This window comes from Bubalus kerabau, chromosome 23 (genome assembly GCF_029407905.1).
Source record: "Bubalus kerabau isolate K-KA32 ecotype Philippines breed swamp buffalo chromosome 23, PCC_UOA_SB_1v2, whole genome shotgun sequence".
NCBI classification, from domain to species: Eukaryota; Metazoa; Chordata; class Mammalia; order Artiodactyla; family Bovidae; genus Bubalus; species Bubalus kerabau.
This window is the reverse complement of record NC_073646.1, coordinates 4,805,201-4,822,972: the sequence shown is the minus strand read 5'-3', so window position 1 is coordinate 4,822,972 and position 17,772 is coordinate 4,805,201. Positions and strand designations below refer to the sequence as shown.

General features: G+C 59.0%; 2 protein-coding genes across 10 annotated transcripts; one reads left to right on the top strand and one right to left on the bottom strand.

Moving 5' to 3' along the window:
- Positions 1–52: 52 nt before the first annotated feature.
- Positions 53–14,906, top strand: ANKS3 (ankyrin repeat and sterile alpha motif domain containing 3). 5 transcript variants are annotated; one of them, XM_055561161.1, is made up of 17 exons: positions 53–353; positions 1,294–1,595; positions 2,805–3,060; positions 3,157–3,278; positions 4,428–4,509; positions 6,322–6,457; positions 8,526–8,684; positions 10,329–10,466; positions 10,797–10,900; positions 11,130–11,297; positions 12,501–12,625; positions 13,050–13,191; positions 13,403–13,575; positions 13,800–13,885; positions 14,261–14,344; positions 14,434–14,523; positions 14,591–14,906. In XM_055561161.1, exons 2-16 carry the CDS (start codon positions 1,426–1,428, stop codon positions 14,511–14,513), a joined length of 2,025 nt encoding a protein of 674 aa, XP_055417136.1. In that variant the 5' UTR covers positions 53–353; positions 1,294–1,425; the 3' UTR covers positions 14,514–14,523; positions 14,591–14,906. The 5 variants fall into 5 exon arrangements, with proteins under 5 accessions (XP_055417136.1, XP_055417137.1, XP_055417138.1 ...); XM_055561162.1 differs by having other exon boundaries at positions 54–353; positions 14,611–14,906; XM_055561163.1 differs by having other exon boundaries at positions 56–353; positions 2,805–3,003.
- A 151-nt stretch (positions 14,907–15,057) lies between these two features.
- Positions 15,058–17,612, bottom strand: NUDT16L1 (nudix hydrolase 16 like 1). Of its 5 annotated transcripts, none has more exons than XR_008707384.1 (4): positions 17,419–17,612; positions 17,000–17,336; positions 16,169–16,391; positions 15,058–15,325 (listed from the first exon to the last, which is right to left on the bottom strand). XR_008707384.1 is itself a non-coding variant. In XM_055561170.1 (4 exons), exons 1-3 carry the CDS (start codon positions 17,569–17,571, stop codon positions 16,170–16,172), a joined length of 636 nt encoding a protein of 211 aa, XP_055417145.1. In that variant the 5' UTR covers positions 17,572–17,610; the 3' UTR covers positions 15,058–15,325; position 16,169. The 5 variants fall into 5 exon arrangements, 3 of the variants coding, with proteins under 3 accessions (XP_055417145.1, XP_055417144.1, XP_055417146.1); XR_008707383.1 differs by having other exon boundaries at positions 15,058–15,337; positions 17,419–17,611; XM_055561170.1 differs by having other exon boundaries at positions 17,076–17,336; positions 17,419–17,610.
- Between the last annotated feature and the right edge of the window lie 160 nt (positions 17,613–17,772).

Below are 17,772 nucleotides of genomic sequence, written 5' to 3'. Positions count from 1 at the left end.
CGCCGGGAGAGGCCGAGAGGGACCCGCGAGCGTCCCGGCGTGCTCCGCTCCTCCCGCAACCACTTCCGGGGCGGGAGCAGGCCGCTGGGTCCGCGCGCTGTGGCGGCGACCGGCGCGGAGGGAACCCGAGCGGGCGCGGCCGAGGGAGCGCGGCGGAGAGCGTCGGCCCCAGGGCTGCCCGGGGCCCGAGGCCCAGCGCGGGGAGGCTCCGCGGCGGCCCGGCCCCTGCCTGCTGCTCGCACCTGCTGCCCGTTCGTGGGGCGTCCCAGCCCTGCCGCTGGTTCGCCGCGGAGTTTACAGCTCCGAGCGTCCTCTTCGCAGCTGAGGAGCCGGGACGGAAAGCCACGTGTGGGGTAAGGTTACTGGGAGAAGGCGTCGGCGCTTGGGTAGTTCCCTAGGTTACCCTCCCCGGGGCCCGAGAACGAGGTGGGGATGTCTGGAGGCAGCGGAAGGCCCACGCCCCGGGGCAGGACGCGGTGCCCTCGGGCTTTTACAGACCTCCCTGTGGGCGTGGCGGTCACCACTAACGTCATTTGTTGTTGTTATTTACTACTTTGGTGTGCTTTAAAAGTAACAGATACTTAGCATTTTACCGAATGGACACAACGCAAAGGTGGAAGGAAAATTAAAAGATCTCATTCCCAGTGCTACCTCCTGGAGATAAATTCTAGAAGCGATAAGCAAAAGATTTTCGACAAGTATACGTGATATATACCTGGATATGACTTTGTTCCTAAGGAATACCCCGTCGTTTTAGAGCGTCTGGTATGGAGCAGGGTGATAAAGCAGCTTTATGGTCCCTGGGCATCCGCGTTCTCCTTCCATGATTCTGATAGCCCCTCAGCGTTGTGCCGGGTTTCAGACAGTTGAAAGTGAAAGTCGCTCAATCGTGTCTGACTCATGGGGTCTGACAGACCTCATGGACTGTCCATGGAATTCTCTAGGCCAGAATACTGGAGTAAGTAGCCTTTTCTTCTCCAGGGGATTTTCTGAACCCAGGTCTCCCGCACTGTGGACGGATTTTTTACCAGCTGACCCACAAGGGAAGCCTAAGAATACTGGAGTGGGTAGCCTATCCCTTCTCCAGCTCATATTCCTGACCCAGAAATCAAACCGGGGTCTCCTGCATTAAGGTGGATTCTTTACTAACTGAGCGAGCCTCCAATAAAAGAGAATGTGGGTCCTACCCGGGAGGAGGCATTTGGAGTAGAAGAGACACCCCCAAAGAAGGCTGAAGGGGTGTTCTGAAAGGAGCGCAGAACTGACACTCAGCTGATTTGGATTCTTGTTCAGGTTCAGCGGCCAGGATCGTTCAGCTGCTGTGGGCGGCAGTCTGCTGCGGCAGGAGTGTGACCATCACGTTTCATCCCCTGGAACTACCAGGAAGGAAAGACCCAACCGACCCCAGCATCCGCCTCCACAGCGATGTCGGAGCTCAGCGATGAAGCCAGTGAGCCAGAGCTGCTGAACCGCAGCTTGTCCATGTGGCATGGGCTGGGCACGCAGGTCGGCCGGGAGGAGCTAGCTGTCCCCCTGGATCTTCACACAGCGGCTTCCATCGGCCAGTACGAGGTGGTGAAGGAGTGTGTGCAGCGGTAAGAGGTCTTGGGAGGCATTCCTTCCTCTTGGATGTTTGAGCACCGTGGCCCAGGTGGAGTCATCAGGAGACTAGTGAGGCCTGGTCCACAGCTGTAGACATTTAACCCATGGGTAGATTATGGACTTCCCTGGTGGCTCAGATGGTAAAGTGTCTGCCTACAATGCGGGAGACCCAGGTTCACTCCCTGGGTCGGGGAAGATCTGGAGAAGGAAATGGTAACCCACTCCAGTATTCTTGCCTGAAAAATCCCATGGACAGAGGAGCCTGGTAGGCTACAGTCCATGGGGTCACAAAAAGTCGGACATGACTGAGTGCCTTCATTTCATGTCAGATTAACTGTTCTCTCAGGCAGTTGTCAGGGATGGTTTATGCTGGGCACCAGTGAGGAAGGCAGTTTTGAATAGTGGTATATAATCAGTAGTGTCTCGATTTTGGCGTTGCTGACGAGCTGGGCCAGCTCCTCCTTTGCTCTGTGGGGTGTTTTGTGCACCTCCAGATGCAGAGCCAGAGAAGGCAATGGCACCCCACTCCAGTACTCTTGCCTGGAAAATCCCATGGACGGAGCAGCCTGGTGGGCTGCAGTCCATGGGGGGGGTCGCTAAGAGTTGGGCATGACTGAGTGACTTCACTTTCACTTTTCACTTTCATGCATTGGAGAAGGAAATGGCAACCCACACCAGTGTTCTTGCCTGGAGAATCCCAGGGACGGGGGGAGCCTGGTAGGCTTCCGTCTATGGGGTCGCACAGAGTCGGACACGACTGAAGTGACTTAGCAGCAGCAGCAGATGCAGAGCAGCACGCCCGGCCTCCCTCCGCCCCTGGACGCCAGTAGCCTTTCCCTTCACAGTTATGACAGTCAAAAAATGTCTTTAGGCTTTGCCAACCGTCCTTTGGGGGCAGAACCTCACCTGGTCGAGGACTGTCTCTGTGGCTGGTGGGAGGAAGGAAGAGCTGACTTTGGGGTAGGAAGAGGGCACAGATGAGAACAAGAAGTTGGAGCACAGAGGCAAACTCAAGGTAGTGTGCAGAGGCAATGGTCCAGAAAGTGGAGTCACCCCGGAACCCTGTGATGTCCAGGGTGGCAGTTGACTCTGCTTCCTGCCAGCACTCCCCACTCTTTCTCTTGGCCTGGCCTGGCCACTGGGTTTGGTAAATCCCACATGTGCGATGCCTGGCGTGTCTAGCATGTCTTGCATTTGTTTAGGAGAGAGTTAGATTTGAATAAGAAGAACGGTGGTGGCTGGACCCCGCTGATGTATGCCTCCTACATTGGACACGATACCATCGTGCACCTCCTGCTCGAGGCGGGGGTCAGTGTGAATGTGCCGACCCCGGAAGGGCAGACTCCACTGATGCTGGCTTCCAGCTGTGGCAACGAGAGCATCGCCTATTTTCTTCTCCAGGTGAGCTGCGAGGGCCTCAGGCCGCTCGGCAGAGAGGGAACCACGCAGCGCGCTTGGGTAATCACTTCGATTCTTTCAGTGTGATGGCCTAGAGGGTGCCCGCCCTGTGCGGAGGAGACGCAGCCTTAACGGGCATTCTCTGTTCTCTTGAAGCAAGGTGCTGAGCTGGAAATGAAGGACATTCAGGGCTGGACTGCCCTCTTCCACTGCACCAGTGCTGGGCACCAGCAGATGGTCAAGTTCCTTTTGGACAGTGGTGCGAACGCCAACGTGAGGTCATTACCAGGTCGTCAGCAGCTGTGGGAGTCGGGTGGTCACGTCTGACTCTGAGGAGGGCAGCTAGAGGCCAGAGTGTGGGAGCCCCTGCCTCGGTGTGACAGGCTCAAGACCTGGGGTGGTGGGGACAGTGCCGCCCAGGGCAGAGGCACAGGGAGCCTCCTGGCTTTCTGGCCTATCTGTCGACCCGACAGAGTGTCGACACTCGGTGCAGCACTTTGAGCTCTGTGTGCCTTGTTTTCTTTATCTGAAAAGAGGATGGTAGTGCCTATGTCACGGCGTTATTAGAAGAATTACACGTCCCGTCATATGCCAGGGGCCTAACAGTGAGTGGCGCTTAACTGACACGTGTTAAATGCCAGTCCCTTTCTCTTTCTTGTCTTCTGTATGTGTATATGTATATATCGTTCCACATACAGCGTGAAGTGATACTTCGAAAGCACTCTTGAGTTTTTTAAGCTGGAAGTAGTGGTGCTGTCTAAAGCGTGTCACCATGATAATCCTCTTTCAACCCAGCATCCACCTGACTCTGCACATCCTGGCTGGTGTCAGCCGGGGTCACACACTGTAGGTTTCCAGCCCATTAAGTAAGAAAAAAAGGGCTTCTCATTAAATTGCAACTCGTTTATTGACATTCTGACTTCAGTGATGCTAAAACCTGAAAGCTCTGTGTCTCCGAACATGAAAACCAGTGGTTGGCTCGCTTCCTGTCTCCTAGACAGGGCGACACTAGTCAGAGCCAGGGGCACTCTGAAGAAGTGAGCATGCGCCTGGTGCAGGTCAGCTCCGAGTTAAGCGTAAGCAAGCACCAGCAACATATGGTGAGGGCAGCGTCGGTTCTTAGTCCTGGAGTCCCGGGAGGGTTCCTGTAGGGTCTTGATCTGCAAGGTGGGGTATCTGGAGAGGTGGAGAGGAGGAGCTCACCATCTGTGAGCAGTGAGGGGTGACAGCTGCTTTTTGCTGTGGTCAAGTGGAGGTTCAGATCACAGCAAGCGGAAGCAGCTGCGAAGGAGCAGAGATGGGAGGTGGATTGTCTTTGGAACAAAAGACTAGTGCTGGGGGTAGAAGCCAAGGGAGCCCTCCAGGCTTGGCAGTGGGGGAAGGTGTCGCTGTCGCCGAGGTTTTGTCTGACCGAGGTCCCCATGCAGGGAGCCGGTGTATGGATTCACTCCGCTGATGGAAGCTGCGGCCGCCGGCCATGAGATCATCGTGCAGTATTTTCTGAATCATGTGAGTGACCCTGTTTATTAGCTTGTAATTCCATCACAGCAGCTGAAGCATCTTATCACCAAACTATAAACTGTAGGAGAACTTTCTCCTACACAGAAATAACGGCTCTGCATCCGTTTATTCAGCACATTTTTCACTGAGTGTCTGTGGATACCCAGTGCTGAGTGCCACTTTAGGCATTAGGGGTACAGTCATGAGTCAGTATAGAAACCTATTCTTATAATAACTTCAAAAATACTGCTATTTGAAAAGTGTGGAAAAAATTTTAAAACAGTGAATAGCACTCATCATCCCATCACTTACAAAATTTGTACAGAATCAGGAGGCCACCCCTGTTCCTCAGGATGCCCACTGGGTTGATAAAAGATGATGTCTATAGACACCTGCAGACACATGGCTTTATCCATTGAACGAAGTGGGATTCTACTGCATGTTTGCTCTCTAGCTTCTGAAAAATAACTTAATGTTACATAGACATTGTGCCCTTTTATGGTATTCCATACAGTATCCATGCCATAGTTAGTTAAATCAGTTCCTTATTAGTGGAATTGAGGTTTCCAACATTATGCAATTACAGGCAGTGCTCCAGGAAATATCTTGGCACACACAGCTTTAGCATGCATGCAGTTATTTCTGTATGCTGTATTTCTGTTTTTATACATTTTTTTTAATTTATTTTTAATTGGAGGATAACTGCTTTACAATGTTGTATTGGTTTTCTGCCTGTTGTCATGCTCAGTTATGTCCGACTCTTTGTGACCCCATGGACTGTAGCCCACTAGGCTCCTCTGTTCATGGGATTCTCCAGGCAAGAATACTGGAATGGGTTCCTCTTTTATATATGTATATGTTTGTGTGTGTGTGTGTGTGTGTGATTTTATTTATTTATTAAGCTGTGTTGGGTCTTAGTTGGGCCATGTGGGGTCTTAGTTCCCTGACTAGGGATCAAACCCAGGTGGGGTGCCTGCATTGGGAGCATGGAGTCTTAGCCGCTGGACCACCAGGGAAATCCCTGGGACTTTTTGCATCATAAAATGTTAACATGCTCTTTCTAAAAAAGAATTTGGGGACAGTACCTGCACATGTAAAAATCTGGACGAGACAGAAGGCGCACATGAGCCTGCCTCTGCCTCCGCCTCAGTCTCCGTCTCCATGCTCTCCGCACGGCTGCTCCCCAGCTTGTTTATTTTAAACTGGTCTGTCCTAGCTTGTTCTTCACCAGTGGACATAAAGCTCTCTCCTCTCGTGCGTGGCAGCGTAGTGCTCCCTTGTCGGGTTGAATTAGGTTCTCCAGCCCTGGCCTGCAGATGGCATCAGGTCGTGTCTGCCGTCACTCAGCGCCCTGCAGGAGGTCTGTGCACATGCATCACGCACGTGTGTGACCACATCTGAAAGCAGGAGTTTTGGATGTAGCCTAAGGACAGCCTTCACTTGGATGCGGCCAGACTGCTATGCAGAGAGCAGGTCGTACCACCCTGAACCCTGTTCACGGCAGTGAGAACCACTGTGAACAGTGAAGCACTTTAAACAGACAGAACGGTAACACCAATATAACCCCCATAGATCCAGAGGTAACCACGCTCCCCTGACTTTATAGTCTCCTCACGTGCTGTGTGCAGACTTGTTTTACACATTTTAAAGATTTATATATATAAATACATGCTTGTTTATGCGATGACTCTGTCACTCAGCGCAGTGTGGTGCGTGTGGATGGGGCTCGCTCGTCTCAACCTTCTTCTCCAGAGTCTGCAGCCAGGAGCGAGGCTGCTCTGTGGGTGAGGCTCCTAACTCTCCTTCTGCAAACTGTCCCAGGGAGTCAAAGTGGACACGAGAGACCACAGTGGAGCCACAGCCCGGATGCTGGCCAAGCAGTACGGACACATGAAGATCGTGGGACTGATCGACGCCCACTCACCGTCTCTGCCCAAGAGCCTCTACCGGAGCCCAGGTACCTGTGTCTGTAGCCCAGCCTCTGCTGGCGCCCCTCCTCCCCCTGGGCCGAGGCAGGAGGGACCGCCCAGCTGAGGATAGGCGGGCAGGCGGGAGGAGGGCAGCTCAGACGGGGTGGCTCTGGTTTTGTTCCTTGACTCTGCTGTGGCATTTGTTGCCACGCAGATGCTTTAGTTATGTGTCAAGTTCATCAGCGTCGTATCGCCTAGAACTGCTTAGACAGAGGAAGGAGGTCGATGTCTGTCCACCGTGCTGAGTTCTGCTGCCTGACTGGATTCTGTCATTGTTGGGAGTTTATAATGGTTTTATTTATTGATTCTCTAGTTTTTTTTCCAGGTACACTACCATAAAACCTGCACATAGAGAAAAAATTTACTACTTTTTTCCGTGGTTCTTATAACCTCTGATTTCTTGGCTTTCATCACACTCACTCACGCCTCTAGTTCCCTGTTGAATGAGGTGGAGGTAGTGAGTGGACTTTCACTTTGGCCCTAATCTTAGCAGAAATGCAGCGTTAGGTAATACGCTGGCTTGCAGAGTGAAGTTCGCATATATGTTGTCACGTTAGGAAGGTTCCATCGTTTCCTCAATTCCTGAATGTCTTTATACATGCCAAACTTTGTCAAGGGTGTTTTTTTTAACATCTATGGAGAGGATTGTGAATTTTCTTCTTAGACCTGTTAGCACAGTATATTAATGAATTTTGTAAAAGTGAATCAACTTTACATTCTTGGCATAAATCCTACTTGGCATATTATAATGTTTTAAAATTATTTTTATTTGGCTGTGCCCAGTCTTACTTGCGGCATGTGGGATCTAGTTCCCTGACCAGGGATCAAACCCAGGCCCCCTGCATTGGGGGCACAGAGTCTTAGCCACTGGACCACCAGGGAAGTCCCTTATTTTCTTAATGTGGCTTTGCAAGTATCTTTTTAATTCTGTGCGGGTATTCATAACTGATACTGGTCTGTGATTCTCTTTTGTTCTGTCTTTACCAGCTCTAGGTCTCAGTATTGAACTTGCTTCGTAAGCAGAACTGGAAGCCCCCCTTCCTTTCTGTGCCCTAGAATGGTGTACGTAGCGTTGGTCCCACATGGTCCTTGAAGGACTCTCCGGGGACCCTCTCCGGGCCTGGCCTTTGCCCTCGTTTCTCTTGTGTGGTTTTCTTGAAGACCCAGTAGTCTCTGTGCAGTGAATGGGGTGCGCTGGGCCCCTGCACTCAGGGAGTGGCTGCCGGCTCCTCCCTGCCCCCTGGACCGCACGGGGCGTGGGCTTCGCCTGGTTCTGTCTCTTCCATCGAAGGACAGGGTTGCGGCAGCTCAGCGTCGTGCAGCCACCACTGCCTTGGCTCCCCTCCCTGAACGTTCATGTTTTGTGGCTCCTTCGCCCTCTGCCTGGACGGCCCCAGCGTCCTCCTGGAGGCATGGATCCATTCAGGGCCACTGTCCCAGCTTGGGGGCGCTCAGGCAGTGGCCGGCTGAGCCTGCAGTTCACGGCTCAGTGAGCTGCTCCCCTCCTGTCTAGACAGTGCACACGGCCCGGGGATGCGGTGGTCACCAGGGGCTTCTGTCTCTGCCCCAGTCCTCCGGCTGCAGAGTGCGACCCTCCCCAACGGGAGCTTCTACCAATAAGCCGCTGAATTGTGCCCTCTAAGCATCACGATGTTTGGGGAATGATGAAAAGCTATAAAGTGCTGACGACTGTGGGCACATTGAGCTCTTCGGCTCAGACGGGTGGTGATTTGAAAAATTCAGTGAAACAGCACATGAGCCCTCACGTGGCCGTTGTTTCCCAGTACATTGTTGAGGTTGAGAATACACACTTGAGAGGAGGATGGGCTGGACCCCCGTGATGCTCAGCAGTCTTGTGACCCCCCTCCCCCTACATCCCTGTGGCCCCCTGAGCACTGGACCCCCCCACTATGGCATTTCTTACAGGTGACAGCCCGGGAACACTTTGCTTAATTTAGGAAAGTCAGTTACGATGATTTTTCTTCTAGCTCATTATGAAGATTAGTTTAGTCCATCACTGATCAGGCTGTCTGAATCTTGGTGTTTGACCCACAGAAAAATACGAAGATCTGAGTTCTTCAGACGAGTGTGTCCCTGTCCCTCAGCGACAGAGGCCCTGCCGCAAGAAGGGGCTCAGCATCCACGAGGGGCCACGAGCCCTGGCCCGCATCACAGCCATCGGACTCGGGGGCCGGGCGCAGCAGCCTTGCTACGGTGAGCGCCCCACGGCCCTGGAGTCCGGGATCCCGTCCCAGAGAATGAGCGCTCAGGCTCATGACATGGGGCCCCCAGGAAGCCAGGTGGGGGCAGCCGCTTGAGGACTCAGAATGGGTCACAGGGACGGAGGCACGCCAGGCCCCGGCTGGCTCTTTGGGCTGTCCTTTAAACTTCCTTTCTGTCAGGTAGAATTACAAATAGAACTCTCTCTCCTGGAGAAGTGTTGCTGAGCTTAGATCCGTTCCTCAAGGGGGTGGGTCTCGCGGGGGTGAGAACTGTCAGAAGGTAAACGCACGTGGTGGGCCAGAACCTCAGACCCCAGTGTCCAGATCCCCGAGCTTTGTCAGAGCGTCTGCTCCCGAGTGTTGCGCGCAGTGCTCGTGAGGAGCGCGGATGCTGAGTTCTTGGGGCACGTCGGGGTTGACACTCTCGTGCTGGTCTGGCCGTGTGACCAGATTTAGGTGTGGTGTCTTGCTCATCAGTGACCAGGCCACCCTGGGAACTCCCTCCCAGCCAGGAGACCATCCCAGCCAGGAGACCATCCCAGCCAGGAGACCACGTGAGGACTTGATTCCCTTCTCAGACCCTTGGGTAGGGGTCCTGGCGCTGGCTGGAAGCTTCAGGCCCGCCTCCTCCCAGGGCCGGGGGTTGACCAAGAGCTGGTGCCTCAGGCGAGGGTGCGGGCGGTAGTCCTGGCGGCTGGGAGCACAGGACCCTGGGATGACGTCTGTTCCTTCGGGGGTGCCCAGGCCACCTGCCCTGCCTGCACTGTGGTGGGGGTGGGGTGGGGTGGGGTTGACGGAGGGAGTGCCCCCCAGTCTCTTAGCTGTGGCCTGTCAGGAGATTGCTTTCGTCTTACACTGTGTGATAGTTTAACTTTTTGTAAGCACGTATATTCTCTTCCCCAGCAGTTAAAAAACATTTTTGAATGATAAAGGTATAAAAAGGAATTAAGTTACCCTGGTCCCACCAGCCAGGCGCTCTCGTGCACACACACACTTCCTGTGGGGAGGGGGAAGTGAGGTGAGAGTGGCTCAGTCGTGTCCGACTCTTTGCGACCCTATGGACTATACAGTCCATGGAGTTCTCCAGGGGATCTTCCCAACCCAGGGATCGAACCCAGGTCTCCTGCATTGCAGGTGGGTTCTTTACCAGCTGAGCCACCAGGGAAGCGCAGGGAGGGGCAAAGTAGGGGTTAAATGCTTGGGTTTGTGTCTCGCCTCTCCCCCTCGTTTTCTCACAGGCAGATACACTCACAAGTTATACTTCACCGGCTCGCTGTTAACATTTAGCCAGAGCTCCTCAGCTTCCTGCTCAGCCAGGTCGTTTGGCCAGGGGTGTGTGTTTCCAGCTACAGGAATGCTTTGCGGCACAGTTCTTTGGCCCAGCAATCTGTAAACACAGCTTTACGGGCTCCTCCTCTCGGCAAGGCGTCATTGTGGCCGGAGGGAGAGGTGGCCATGCGCCGCCCGTTGGGCACACACTTGTCGGGGACCCCTTGGAGCCTGTTGATGGCGCGGCTTGTCAGGACAGTGCCATCCTGGGGCCCGAGGCCCTGAGGAGGAGGTGGTCACATGCGGGAGGAAAAATGCTTCCTGCCTTTCGTGTGCGGGGGGTTTACGTGCCCTGTTCTGCCCACAGAGCAGGTGCCTCCGCAGGGCTACGTCAGCTTCAACAGCAGCGACGAGCACCCCCTGGAGGGGGGCGGCCTGTGCTACAGGGACGTCACCTCACCCATCAACGAGCGGGATGTGGAGAGCAGCAGCAGCAGCAGCCGAGGTGCGCTCCCCTAGCCGGCAGGGCAGGGGAGAGGGAGGGCGCTCCTGAGGGGTCTGGCTTGGGGCCACGGTCTCTGAGCAGGTCCGGGGGTCGGTGCAGACAGGTCTCACCCCTGGAGTGGCGAGTCCTCGGGAGTGTGTGCGTGTTCCTGCGCCGCCCGCTCTGCGTGACGCCTGGGTCTCCCCGAGAAAAGGCAGACAAGCCCTGCTGTGCGCAGAGGGCATGCGGCCCAAGCAGTCAGCATGGAGGCAGGGAGGGCGGGGGCTGGGCTGGGCTGGGCGTTGCCACGGCCAGGCCTGTGGTCAGGCGCCCTCATCTCCCCTCCCTCAGAGGAGCAGGCCTTCTCTGCCAACCCTGTTGCGCGGAGCAGCAGCAGCGAGGGCCTGGCCCGGGCCCCGGGACTCAGCAGCGAGGCCTCCCTGGAGAGCAACGAGGTGACCCTGCCCTGCCCTCCCCTCCCCTCCTTGCCCAGCGTTGTGGGGGCGCCTGATGGCTCAGCCAGGTGAGCGGGGCTGGCAGGCTGTCTCAGAGGCACCTGGAGCTCCGTGGGGCCGCGGTGGCAGGCGGGGCTTTGGTGAAGGGGCCAGACACTGGCGGCGAAGCGGGGAGCGGGGCCTGGAGGGGCCAGCCCAGAGCCACTGTAAACACACACCTCTCACCCAGGATTCGGATCACGTGCGGAGAAGCTCAGTTCGCAAACAAACTAAAAGTTACGTGAAGACCAAGAGCCGTTACAGCAGCGGTGACAGCCAGTGGGCTCCCAGCGCCGTGACATCCTGCGCCCCGGGAGCGAGCCCCCAGGCTGACAGGCCCCCGTATTCAGGACCCCAGGTAAAGCCGCAGGCGCTCTTGGATTGCTGAGGCGTTTATTGGTACTTCCTGTGGGCTGGCACTGTTGAGAAGGGTGGGGCGGGATTCTCCACACGACCTAGAATATTCAGGCTGAGAGGGTTCTCGCTGGGGAGAGGGGCCAGGTATCTTGCCTCCACCGAGGTTCCTGTCTCGCTCCCTGGTTTCCATGCTTATCTCAGCCTCCCTGAGCCTGGGGAGGAGAAACGCTGGACCAGCATCAGCACTGATGTCAGGCAACAGGGACAAGCTGCACGAGAGGCAGAGACAAGGTGACACTCAGGACTGTCCACTGAGGGTCACTGGGGCCGCCGCAGAAGAAACCCTGCAGGAAGGCTACAGCTGCAGGGGTGCGAGGGAAGAAAAAATAACCTCTGAGACCCTGGACACTTTGGTTTTGGGATCCAAGCACTCATGCATCAAACACCAGGCATTGGTACTTGAGGCCTGGACCTCAGTGATGCTGGGGAGGCTGGGTTTCGACACCACAGACGAGAAGCAGTACAGGCGGCACTGGGGCCAAACGGAATCAGCCAGGTAGAAGCCATGCACTGGTCCCAGCAGAGCATCGGGGCCATCCTTCCTGGGAAAAGCCAGATCTTCCCAGTTTGATCAAAAAACGCATCTGCACGTCCAAGAAGCCAAATCAACTCTTAAGTTGGTTAAACTCGAGCCACATCGATGTGTGACCTGGACACATCACCATCAATGTCAGAAACAGTCCTGGAGCAAGAGCCTAGTGGCTCAGCACAGACACGGGGACCTCCAGACGGTTTAACAGTGTATTTCTCATCAGTGTCCGCGGGGCCCAGAAAACACGGGGTGACGTGTTAACCAGGGACACAACATCCTGCGAAGCCTCTCCCCCAGAGCAAAGGGGACGTGGGGACAGTCCCAGGCGGCAGAGACTGAGGGCCACTGCCGCAGCCTGCAGGGCTGTGCTTCCTGCTGAACTGACGAGGCTGGCCTGGGAACACTGATGGGCTGACCGTGTCCCTGGACACCCTGAGGACGCAGCTGAGGACACAGAGTGGACGGCCTGGGCTCCCTGCCACGCCTGGGGGTCAGCAGGCTCAGGATGGGCCGGGTGCTGAGCGGGAGGACGGGGGCCCCACGTGCAGGGTGGTCCTTGTCCCGCCCACGTCTTCATGGCCACCCGTCCTGACGTGGCCTGCTCGCCCCCAGGACCTCGCCACGCTGCTGGAGCAGATCGGCTGTCTCAAGTACTTGCAGGTGTTTGAGGAGCAGGATGTGGACCTCCGCATCTTCCTGACCCTCACCGAGAGCGACCTGAAGGAAATCGGCATCACGTGAGCGTGGGCCTCTGTGGCCAGCAGAGGTCGCGGCTCCCAGCGGCGGGGCGGGGTCACCCTATCGAGGCCGGCTTCTCCCTGCCGTCAGCTGCCCTCCATCCACTCCAGCGGCCGCTCCCGGCTCGGATGCCGGCGGTCTTGGTCCCGAGGCCCGAGCTGGCCCAGCGGACACCGCTATGCTCAGAGCACCAGACACTTCCCACCTCGACCCTGAGAGCATCTGAGCAACCCGGCTCCCCGTGCTGAGAGCCGGGCAGGGCGAGGGGTCATGACTCCCTGGGACACTTCGGTCCTCTCCCCAGGATCCTGGGGGCTCCCCGCCCCCTTCAAGGCTGGGGTCTCTGTAGCGGACGGTCTTGGCAGGATGGCCCACAGAGCCTCCATGTACGGCAGGTGCTGAGCAGTGTCCTCCCTGATGCAGGTTGTTTGGGCCCAAGAGGAAGATGACGTCCGCCATCGCCCGCTGGCACAGCAGCGCCCGCCCCCCCAGTGACGCCCTGGAGCTGGCCTACGCTGACAGGCTGGAGGCCGAGATGCAGGAGCTTGCCATCCAGCTGCACAAGGTGAGGGTGGGGCAGAGGGCAGCAGAGAGCAGCAGCCGGGCCCATGACAGCTTGGGGGCAGGAGGGGGCGCCCAGGAGGGCGGGCACATGAAGCACACTGTAGGGCTGGGGCAGGGCTGAAGGCGATGGGCCCCCAGACTGGAGGGGGCGGCGGCAGGCGTGGAGGCCAGGGCGGGGGACCCAGCCTGAGGCGCTCTCCCGCCGGCCGCAGCGCTGCGAGGAGGTGGAGGCCATGCGGGGCCTGGTGTCCCAGGAGCAGGAGCTGCGGGCCGTGGTGGAGAGCTGCCTCTTGGAGCAGGACAGTGCCCGCAAGGATGTGCATGCACAGCTGCAGGAGACCTGGGCCCTTGCCCAGGATGCCGCGCTTGTCCTGGACCAGCTGCGGTGAGTGGGTGTCCGGCTGCCCCCAGCCAGCGCCAGGCTCTCTGTCTCTGTCTCCTCTGAATTTCCCACCAGTGGATGGTTTTCAGGGCCTCCTGGAGTAGCTGCCACCCCAGGCTGTCCCTCCCCACAGGCAGCAGAGGGGCCCCTGTGGGCATCCCTGGCAGAGGCTCAGAGGAGGCCCCCTGGCCTCGCCCCTCACTGCTGCTTGGTGTCCTGTCCGGCAGAGCCTGTCAGGCCGAGCTGTCAGCCCGAGTGAGGCGGGACGAGTTCCTGCGTGAGGCTCCCCTGTGCCCAGGCCTCCCTGCAGCAGGTAAGGAGGGCGGTGTCCTGGCCGTGGGGCAGACGGATGAGGGTGGGATGCCTCCCAGGCCGGGTCTCGCCACCTGTCTCTGCGCTTGTCACGTGGACGCCTCCCCGGTCCCCTCGCGCTCCACACCCACGTCCTCTCAGTCTTTCCCAGGAGGCCTTGGCTGCCGGCACTGTCCAAGATGCCACAGCCCAGCAGGCCGGGCCCTGGCACACTCAGCCCTGGGGACAGGTCCCTACTGGCCGGCAGCGCTCTGCTTCACAAGCGGGCAGAGAACACGCTGACATGCCGCGGGGACATGTGGCTCTAGAGGGCCAGTCCTGTTGTAGTGGTTCAGGGTGCCCAGAACCCACGCCCACCTGGCTCTCTGCTCCACAGACCCCAAAGGCTGGCAGGCCTCCTTGCAGGCCCTGAGCCTCCCGGAGCTGTCGGGAGCCCTGGAGGAGCGAGTCCAGGAGATGGGTGAGTCCAGGGGCTGCAGCCCACTAGCCCTGAGGTCCGCCCTGCCTACGCCCCAGCTCGTGAAGCCATGACTGCGCTCCCGTCCTCAGGGCGAGTCCTGTGCTTGGTGACGCAGAGCCTGGAGAAGCTGCAGGCGCTGAGCGGGAAAGAGAGCTGGCGGGAGCCGTAGCCGGGGGATGGTGAGTGTCCAGCAGCCACAGGTCCAGAGAACAGGGTCGGCGGGACGGCTAAGGGAGCCCCCTCCAGTCTGCCTTTTCCCTTCTCAGAACCGGACGTGGGGTGACTGATCCACCCTGAAGCTGTGTGCCCGAGGACAGGAGGGCAGCGAGCGGGCAGCTGCGGCGGCCAGAGGAGCAGCAGCAGGCGGGCAGGCCAGGGCCAGTGCAGGGCAGCGAGGCGGGACAGGGCCTCTTGTCATCTCGTCAGACCCGGGCTGAAGCCCGGAGCCGGCAGGGCCGCGGCGAGCGTCCCCATGCCACGCTGAGGTTTGCCCAGGTGGGGCGGCCTGAGGCCCCTAGGCAGCGTAGGTCATTTGTGGGAAAATAAAACTTACACTCCGGTGGTGCGGGTTCGGTGCTGGCCTGCGGTCCTGGCTGATGAGGCACAGTGAGGGGAGGGCAGCGCCCGGGTGACCTCTGCTGCCCCATCCCTGGCCCTGTGGCAGGACCACCTGTGTACAGAGCTACCTAGCAAGTGAAGCGCGCCCCAGAGAATCAGAGGAACGAGGTTCAGGTGTTTTATTACGGAGCCAGTGCTCCTGCCCACATGTGCCAGCGCTGCACCAAGGCTCCAAGGCGGGTGCCCAGGCTGGGCCAGGAACCTGCTGTCCTTACCAGCCAGGCCGGTACCACGGAAACCATCAGCTTCACTGAGAAGTCTTCCCGTACCTAGGAGACCGCCAGCGGCGACCCTCCTGACCTGGGCGGCTCCGCTGTTGTCACTGCGCACTCGGCTGGTGCTGCCGGACCGTCTCCTGGGGCCCTGCATAGCGTGCTGCCAACAGAGGGGGAGACTCTCAAAGCAGGCCAGAGCAGAGCCACCCAGACCGGGAAAGGGGGAGAAGGCCTGTCAGTCTCCATGGAGAAACCACCGTATCAGGCTCATGGCCCAGCGTCCACGGCGGGCAGGGCCACAGTAACCACAGGGAGGTGGCCGCACCCTGCCTGGGAGGGGCAGGCAGCCTGGGCTCCACGCTGAAGGGCCCAGAGCCCCACTCAGGCTCAGCCCCAGCCCTCAGTCCCTGGGAAGCAGGGAAGGGACACTTCTGCATCTACCCCGGACCTGCAGCCAGGACCAAAGAACACACAGCTTCCCTGTCCCTCCAGGAGCTCTGTCTACACCTGGGCCCCATGGCCCTGCCAGTCCACAGGGACCAAACCCAAGGAGGTACAGATGCTCTGAAAACTCACCACAAGTAAAGCTAACAACCAGAATTCAGTGTCACCTCCTAGCTCAGGCTGGGGCTGGCTCAGGGCAGGATGCAGGAAAAAGTCAACCCATCAGTGGCCTCCTCAAGAACAAAACTGCCCTGAGAACAAACCAGCTTCTCCAGGGCCCTGTGCATGCACCCACGGGCTGTCAGACAGCCTCTGGCCACCCCCCGCCCCCCACCAGTCCACAATGAGATGTGTGGAGTGAGCCTCAGCATGGGTGTGCCCAGGCCACCCCCCAGTAACTGCTCGGGGCACTGGAAATGACAAGGTGCCCACTCCCCCAGTCAGGTGGGGCAAACATAGCACATGCTAGAAGACATGCCCGCAGGAACACAGCCCACAGGCAGAGAGCTGGGGAAGGGGGGGCAGGGGCAAAAGGGCACAGGAGCACCTCAGGAGGAAGACGGGAGCAGCTTCTCCAGGGCTTTCTTCTGTTTCTCTGTGGCAGCGGCCAGAGCCTCAGCCAGCTTCTCCTCTGGCATCATGTTGAGCACCTTGAGGGCGAACAGGAGCTGGTACTTGGCCGTACTGATGAAGGCGTTGCTCAGGAAGTTGGGAAAGCCCCCGACTCGGTCCTTCTGGGTGTACAGAGGGACACGGACAAGTCCCAGTACCTGTGGACAGGAGACTAGGGTTGGGACCAGGACCCTGGGGACGGCAGGGCCGTTGCAGGAGGAGCTGGTGAGCCACTAGGCTGGGGGTAGGGCAGCCAGGTTGCCCAGGACAATGGCGGGCAACCGGCTCCCTCGGGAAAGTGCAGCCCCTCCCTTCCCCCAGCGAGTTTCAACCCCCGCCCCCATGCACGTACCCCGCCCCCAAGTCCCAGGCCTCAGTCCCTGGCAGGAAGCCCCCAGTCCAGACCCCATGCTCCCTCTTCCACCTGATGAATCCCGAACACCCCAAATGTCACTCCCAGGCCCTCTAGGCGATGAAACCCACAACTAGAAACAGCCGTCGTGCCCCCACCACGAGAACCCAGACCTCTGTACTCTGCAGTTCACACCCCCCGGAGCAGGCACCGCCCCTTCCCAGCCTCCCACCGATCCCACGCCCCCACTCCCAGGATTGGCAATGGCAGGCAGCAAGGCAGATGGAACACAGCCCCGAGGGCGCCCCGGCCCGCCTCCCACCCTGCCCGGCCCCTGGTCCCTCTCCCCACCCCGAAGCTGAGACAGCGTCACCCTCCCAGCCCGGCCAGGGAACCCTTAGGGGGACGTGTTACCCATCGGTGCCTTCCGCGGGGCCAGAGCCAAATCCCGGGGCGGGGGCGGGGCCCGGGGCCCGGGCGGCGGCCCCACCTCCAGGCCATGGTCCCGCGAGTGCACCGCGCTGATCTCCACGGCGTGCAGCTGCTCCAGCGTCAGCTGCCGCGCGTACAGGTGCGCCACGACGCGGTGCGGGCCCTCGGTTAGGTGCGAGCTCAAGTAGTCAGCCTCCGTGAGGCGGAGGCAGCCCAAGCCCAGGCCCAGCACCCGGTTCAGTCCGTCCTCCAGCGACCAGAAGCGCCGGTCCACGAAGCCCCCGGGGAAGCCCAGCAGCCCGTCGAAGCGCATCTGCATCTGCAACGGAGCGCCGGGTCACGGGCGCGGGTCCGAGCGGCGGTGCCCCGTTCCCTGGCCGCCCGCACGCCCGCGTCCTCACCAGCACCGAGAAGCGCATGGGGATGCGGCCGAAGAGCTGACCCGGGTTCGCGGCGTACAGCATGGCGTGGCACGAGTGGCTCCAGCCGGGGCCCAGGCGCATCGCTTCCACCCGACTGATCCGCTTCAGCTCCGGGACCGCCGCAGCCGACATCTTGGCACCAGCGCCCGCGGCCCGGACACCGCCCCTTAAGTGCGTGCGCGGCCCGCCCCCGCTCGGCGCGGCCAATCCGCGGGCAGCCGCGCCCCGGCCCCCGCCCCTCCACCAATCGCCGGCGCGCGTCGCGGCACAGCCGTAGCGGCGCCCCGGCGCGTCGTTGCGAGGCGCAAGGAGCGTGCGCGGGGGAGCGGCGGC

Coding starts and splice junctions, on each gene's coding strand:
- ANKS3 (XM_055561161.1), top strand. CDS start 1,426: ATGTCGGAGCTCAGCGATGAAGCCAGTGAGCCAGAGCTGCTGAACCGC. Junction 1,596..2,804: donor GTGAAGGAGTGTGTGCAGCG/GTAAGAGGTCTT, acceptor GCATTTGTTTAG/GAGAGAGTTAGATTTGAATA. Junction 13,886..14,260: donor CCCAGGCCTCCCTGCAGCAG/GTAAGGAGGGCG, acceptor TCTGCTCCACAG/ACCCCAAAGGCTGGCAGGCC.
- NUDT16L1 (XM_055561170.1), bottom strand. CDS start 17,571: ATGTCGGCTGCGGCGGTCCCGGAGCTGAAGCGGATCAGTCGGGTGGAA. Junction 17,337..17,418: donor CCATGCGCTTCTCGGTGCTG/GTGAGGACGCGG, acceptor GCTCCGTTGCAG/ATGCAGATGCGCTTCGACGG. Junction 16,392..17,075: donor CGCGGGACCATGGCCTGGAG/GTGGGGCCGCCG, acceptor TCCTGTCCACAG/GTACTGGGACTTGTCCGTGT.